Source organism: Crocodylus siamensis, chromosome 1 (genome assembly GCF_052110815.1).
Source record: "Crocodylus siamensis isolate JL-2025a chromosome 1, ASM5211081v1, whole genome shotgun sequence".
NCBI lineage: Eukaryota > Metazoa > Chordata > Crocodylia > Crocodylidae > Crocodylus > Crocodylus siamensis.
The window spans coordinates 180,411,461-180,418,648 of record NC_143395.1 but is presented as its reverse complement, the minus strand read 5'-3'; the positions used below and the strand labels follow the sequence as shown (position 1 = coordinate 180,418,648).

Genomic DNA, 7,188 nt, shown 5'->3' with positions numbered 1-7,188 from the left:
ACAATTTATGCCCAGCAGTCACCATCTACACGTGTTTGATCACACTTAATGACTCTGCTGTAAGATAGTACTGTTCCTGACAGTATTATCCTATGGCAGAATTAGTTTACTGCACCCTAATACCTGCACATGTAGACTGCAATGCTTTTTGGTGGAGCTAACTAGGCTACTCTGCAGTAAAGTGCATGTGTAGATGCACCCAGTGTCAGCTTCTCTCAGTGTAATAAATAAAAGTAGTGAGGAACACATAAAGTTGAACTGGGAATATTAGCTTTCTTCTGGAGAATGCAACTTGTTTTCCCCAAGTCACTATTGTTTGTACCATTACAGAGAACCTGGAACCATAAACAGCAGCTTGAAGAGCACATACATTGAAAGGCACAGATGATGCATAGGGTGGGCAGAGAGGGCCATGTGCCCCCCTGAGATTGGATGCCGCTGAAGCTGTTGCTGGCTTTGGTGGGCGCTTGCTGCCCGCATCCACCCTCCCTTCACTGCTGTGGCTGGCAACAGCTGCAAGTGGTCCCCGCTCACCCCCACCCCCCCAGCTGCTGACACCGCAGGTAGCGACTACATGCAGTCCTCGCTCACTGCCATGGTGCCCCCACCAGTTGCGGGAGGCACCAGTAGTTCATGCTGAAAGGTATTTTTATATGGAAGAAACAATGGTCTGTGGAGATGATTTACATGTGCCTGACTTTGAGAATTAGGAATTTCAATGTTCAGTTTTTCTAACCTGCTTAATACTCATCAGGTTGGCAAAGCAGGGGTGGTTTTATGGTCATTGCATTTGTACCTGATTGAGAGTCCCAAGACTGCCAAAATACATATAATAATAGACCAGCTGAGACTCCCTATGCCTGAAGAAGTGTGACTGTGCCCGAAAGCTTGCCAAGAACTTTTTTCCAACTACTCAGCTGGTCTAATAAAACATATTGCATCTACTCAAAGAACCTGGCCTACATAATAATAGACACACATTTCCTCTCATAACGTGCACTTTAGAAGAAACTTTTTTTTATAGATTGCCATCTGGTGGAAGGAACTGAAGATACATGGCAACAACACACAATGCTGTAGAACACGGGTGTCAAATATCTCGCCTGCAAACCAGATCCTGCTCATGGAGCCACTCTTATCTGACCTGCTCGACTACCAGCAGGTCATGAGATTTGCAGGACATGGCTGGGGAGGGGAAGTGTCAGCTGTTGCACAATTTGGGCCCTGATGTACATGGCAATCAGCTGTAGGAGGACAAGTGAGGGTTGACACAGCCCCAGTCGCTTTTTGGCTGCTTCATCTGTTGCCATGACAGTGGCCTTACCTCCCCAGTTGCCGGCCCTTACTGCGTGCCTTACGCTGGAGCCAGAGCTGGAGCTGATGCCATGGCACAGGACAGTGGCAGCTCCAGCTTCACCATGGGACATGTGGCAGGGGCTGGACTTGCCAATGCAAGAACTGGATCAGAGCTTCAGTTGCTGCTGCTGCTGCCACATGCTCCATGTCAGAGCTGCAGCTGCTGCTTCTTTGTGCCCAAGGCTAGAAACAGCCAGCAAGGACACTAAGGTGTAGATCTGGCCTGGGGCACAAGATGAGTTTGACACCTCCTAGTGTAAAGGATTGGAGTGATACTGCGGCCATGATGCTCCAGTAAATATTTGAGGGGTAAAGACAGTAAATACGCAAGACGCAAAGGTTTTTGGTGATAGGTTTTATTGGACCAACTGTAATTATAACTTAATTCTGCAAGATACAGTGGGCAGGTGCATGGCAGAACTCTCTCTTTCTCTGTCTTTCACACACATGCTTAGTTCCACTCAGGTAATTCAACATGCTGAATTTTGGCCTCACAGTCTATATGTAGTGGGATCAATGCAAATTAAACAATTCACTGTGCCCATAAAGGTGTCTGTGGTTCTGGCAAAGCTGTCAGTTTAGGGAAGCAAACCCTGATTCAGTAACAAGGCCCTGACTTCAGATTATACAAACTTTTCTTTTTTTTATGCATTTAAATAGACTTTTAGAATCTAAATAACCCACTATTATTACAGGAGCTTAAATTATCCAAATATAGAAACCAGAACTTCAGTCAGAATTAAGCCTATTCTTTTCCTCTTCCTTCTGCAATCCTGCCACAAATCCATGTTGTAAAAGGGTTTCAGGGTTTTTTTGAGTTGGACAGGGGAAGAGTTGTGTTGCGGGGCAGAGGAGGAATCAGCACCTTACGGGTGTTGTGAGAAATCTAGAGTTTCTGGAAAGGAAGTGGGGAGCAGTCTGATAAGGAGGCTCACAGCTCAGGCTCAACCACTAAGAAAACCATGCCCCTAGTGCTGATAAGCTTCACCCAAAGCATAGGATGCTTCAACACCTCAATGAATGCAGCATCTATGGAAGGCCACAATAATGTAAAATTAGTCCCTAAAGCTGGAGCCTAGCTTATTGAGGACAAGATCTGGATTTGGACCTACCAGTACAGCAAATGGGGGAGCTGGGTGATAGGTTCTTATCAATCTGTGCTTCTGAGACAGCTGGCTGTTGCTGTTCAGCATGACATTTATTTGCAGAAAAGATTGCTTGTCCCCTTGATGACATAAGCACAGTCTCTCCTGTCTAAGGGCAATATTAAGTTTGGTCAAATCCTCAGAAAGGGTTTTACCCTTCCCATCACCATCCTCTCCATCTTTCCTGGCTTTGACTTAAGCCAACTTTTGTTCATCCAAGTATTCACGTTGAACCGGAGAAGTGGCTAAAAACTATATGGAAACCTTTAAATTATTGCCCAGATATTACTAGACTTAATGTTCCAGGCTCCTTTTGGCATTTCACTTGTTCAACAGGATATTGGACAGAAATGAGCCTTGTGAAACTACAAAAAGAGCACTTGGCCCATTACAACCTATTGGTTGAGAAGCACTAAGCAGATCTGCATGAGATGGTTATTGTGCAGTTGCCTAATTAGCTCTGCAGTAAACGCCTAGGTCTACAAATGCGGCCCTGTTAGGATGGAGGAAACTACTAACCTGCTGCAGAGTTTATTACTTGCAAATACAAGTACTATCCTGCTGCAGTTTTGTTTTTTTTTTTATACACAGCAACACATGTGTAGATGCTGACCTGGCTGACTGGTGCACAAGAGTACTTTAGTGCAGGGGCTTCTTGCCAGCTAGCTCTACACTGGAACACCTTTGTGCCCCAGCCATCCCCTCTGCAGTGTATTGAGCCAGGTCAGAGCAGTCCCAGGCTGGCTGGCAGGCTGACCCTTCCTCCCCTGCCAGCTGGGGGTGTTCCCACAGGGCTCATTGTGCTGCAGTCCCAGGTGTATAAACACAGGGCCAGGAGCAATGAATTCTGGCACTGGAGTGCATATTAATGCAGACCAAGAAACATGTAGATGCGGCCACTGACCTATACCTTAATGGTTTAAGAAAGGTTACAAACCAACATTGGAAGATAAGTATATAGTCTGCCTCCACTTCTGAAGAATCATTATGATACTTTTAGTACTGGATGAGTTGAGTTATTTGGTTTTTGCAAGTCCACACAAAAGCAAAGCATTTGCTAAATCAGTCTAACATTTATTTTAGTTAAACTGAAACATGACTTGAAAGTTAATACAGGATAAAAATTCAGGGTAGCTGGCAAGGGAAATAAGCATTAATACTTAATAAAATATGAACTGCACTTCCACAACATATATTGCAGATGTGTTTATAAAAAGAAATGTAGGTTTTGAATAGAATATTATATAGGATACTGGCATGTAAAAGTGGCACCTTTACATAAAACAAATTTATTAGGCTTCCCTCTTCCTGAAGAGAAGAGGTTTCTTCCCCCTTTTCAAAGTCAGTAGTTCTAAGGAAACTAAAACACATCTTCACACAACTGCAAAATTTACAACTTCCTTAGCAAAATTTACACGTGCAGTTTTGGACATTCTATATACTAAACAAATCTCAAACCCAAGCCAAACTCTGTTTCTAATACATTTTGAATTTAAGAAACTGATGATCATTTTTCAAGTATTTAACAAATATTCTTAACTTTTAAATTACAAAACAGCATTATTTTTTCTCAGCAGGTCTGAGGCTTTGATAAAACCCTTCCTGTCTGAATGGAAGATAAAGCTTTGCATTAAACTTTCCTATCCTGCCCCAAGCAACAAACCACTGAGAGTCAGTGGGAATCTTCCTTTGCCTTCAGTGGGCTATGAATTAGATGTTACATCGGAGGACACATGTCAACAGAGCTAACCTTCATATTAGTATTTTTACTGAAACTCTCCATGCTCTCTCGAGTATCTACCTTCTTTCCCATTTAAATTTTATGAAAAAACTCTAGAAACGAGGCAAATAAAGGCGTGAAAATTGGGACAGTGCATTTTAAAAGGAAGCTTTTTGATTTTTCTTCAACTATCCTGCCAACTTATTTCTAAACCCATAATTTGTAGGATGATTATGATTTGGAATGCATTTGCCCTGAGCAGTCCTTTTGCCTGCTTAGAAAACTTAGAACATGGTTTTCAAAATACAGCTTTATTGCCATTTCCTTTGCTTAAATGTGATTTTGTTCCATGCAACTTGTTCCGTTTTGGTAACACTGGACTGTGCACTAAGACGAACCTGGATTCTGTTGCTACAGACAAGAACATTTCAGTGCACTCTGTTGCAAACCAGGGTTATTCTGGCAGGGTTAGAAAGGTATTTCCAGGCCCAGAAGTCTATATGCAATATGCCTCAAAATGATTTTCTTTCATTTCAAAGATGCAAAGCTAGCAACACCTGTGCTAACATATTTATAATGACACTGGTATCAATAATGGAAGAAACTTTCTTACCCAACTCTCTCTAGCGACCAAGCAAAAGGGAACCAAAAGATAGTAGATGCAAGAGAAAAGTCAGGTATGAGATGGGGATGAACATTTTGTCTTCCCTGCAGTAAAGCTGAAAAGATTAATGCCTCACGCATGAGATGCAAAGTTACCATATAATCAGGAAGTCAAACGTAACAGGAACTCTGGGATTCGGCCCCTTCTTGATGCTCACCTTAGCATGAATGGGAGCTGTGTGTGAAAAGGGCTGATTCCATTTCACTTCATGCAACTCACAGGAAATTCCCTTGACTTTTAAGTGGGTTACATCAGCCCAGCATGTATAACGAAAATTAGAAGTGCTAGATGATGCATTTTAACACTGCTAACCACACTCACAGTTCAGTAGTATTGTTTTTAAATGTCTAGCAGGGAAAAGACTCCCGCCCCTCAATAAATAAATAAGGATTTTCTAATATTTTAATTTTGCAGATGTATAAAATGTTTTCTATGTAGCTTAACGCAACAGCCTAAAAAAAGCAATTAGATTAAATCTAAGAAACTGTGTATTTACAATTAAAATAATTACAAGACCTTACTGGATTTGCATTCATTCATCATAGCAGAATAATTTACATGGCTTACAGTAAAAAATAAATAAGTCACTTAAAAGCTTTCAGAGAATGAGTCCCCCATGTCTGGAGTACAGTACAGTTCCAGGAAGCAGCAATGCATTCTGGCTATGGTTTCTTCATGAGGTTCCTTAGGTTGGACGGCTTTGACCAAACCGAGATTTAGACCTAGATTTAAAACAAATAGTAGCTCTGTGTCAGGAACCCTTTAGGCATAATATTACTGGCATCCAAATAACCTACTCATGCTAACTGTGTCAGTTTGCTACTTCAGTTGCTTGTCTAAATCTGCTTCTTTATGATGCACAAGTTGCCAAAAGCCTAACCGTAAAACACCCCAGGGCACTAGGAGAAAAAGAACAGTATATTATGGATGCAGTTCCATTTCCCTCTGTGCACCTAAAGGGTCGTTTTTCCACCCTGCCCTGTGTATTCGTAAGTGTGTTCATAGACTGAGCGGGTGCAGTAGGTTATACCCAGGTTGGGTATGTAAAAAGCTCTGTACATGTGCCCACTGGGGTAAGTCATAAAAACCTACCTGGCCAAAAGCCCACAATCAAAAGATGGGAAAAAGGAAAACTGTCCTCCCAAGTTTTAACCATAACAGCTGCATAGTTAAGGTGGTTTTCCAGGAAGCAAGGAACACAGGGTTCTATGCTACCTTCAACCAGCATGGGTTTGACTTTGTCTCTCTAAAAGTCCCAGTGCAGTCTCATACCATCACACCACAGGTTGTGCATTACCCAAATACCTCCTGCAGTGCTCCTTTTCAGGGTGGCAGTAAAGAGAAGGAGCTATGAGAGGCCAAGAGGAAGAGGTTAAGCTGGAGGACTGGTGGCTCAGTGGCATGCCCTGGTGGCTCTGCATGGAAGCAAGCCCTGGATCTTAGCCTGCCCTTTAGGGCTGTGCAAAGCTTTGGTTGCCAAGTCAATTTGGAGGAGATTTGGCCCAATTCGGCAACTGAATCTCTGAATCCAAATCAAACTGAGGGACCAGTAAAACAGTCCGAATCGATTTGAAGCCTCCAAATTGATTCAGAGAAGATTCTGGCAGTCCCTGTGCGCTGCCGTAGGGAGCTGGATCTGGGCTCCGTGCCTTAAGTGGGAGGTGGGGGGGCCTGGAGGAGGGGACCATGGGGCAACCCCTGACAGGTCTCATCCCCTGCCTGCTTTTTTTTTTTAAATTGCTGGCATGCTGGGGATAGGTGGGGCAGCCATTGACGGGGCTAGGAGAGAAGGTGCAGGATAAGGCCTGTTCAATTCGGAGATTTGGCTGATTTGGTGGTGGCCGAATCTCCAAATCAGATTCGGCCAAATTGATTTGGGACAGTGATTAGAATCACCAAATCAAATCACTGTCCCTCGAATCGGCTGAATCCAAAAACGAATACTAGCCACTTTACACAGGCCTACTGTCCTCACTCCCGATGGGTAAGCAATGTCCATGCTGTGTTGTACTCTGCCCATGCTCTAGTTTGGGGGTGGGCAATTATTTCAGCTGGAGGGCTGCTTAATGATTTTTGGTGAGCTGTCAAGGGCTGCAGGGGGAGCCTCGCCCCTTGACAAGTACCCCGCACTGATTGCCACTACCTTTTTGGCAGATGTGTCACAAACTAGCCCCCTCTGAGTGCTACTCTGATTGCATTCTTCTGCCCAATTTGCTGGTTTGCTTTCTGCTTCCTGCCCTATCTTCTGCTGTGCTGTCTGTCCCCTCCCTGATCTGCCACACAGAGGTTGCCTGTGCTACTTG

At 43.6% G+C, this 7,188-nt stretch overlaps 1 protein-coding gene across 1 annotated transcript in view; it reads right to left on the bottom strand.

Annotated features, from left to right (window-relative positions):
* Positions 1-1,705: 1,705 nt before the first annotated feature.
* The window catches only part of SANBR (SANT and BTB domain regulator of CSR), a 42,557-nt gene continuing 37,074 nt past the window's right edge, over positions 1,706-7,188 (bottom strand). The window contains exon 22 of the mRNA XM_090050173.1: positions 1,706-5,607. Coding sequence (XP_089906299.1) covers positions 5,571-5,607 — 37 coding nt within the window. The 3' untranslated portion in view covers positions 1,706-5,570. The remainder of the gene's footprint in view (positions 5,608-7,188) is intronic.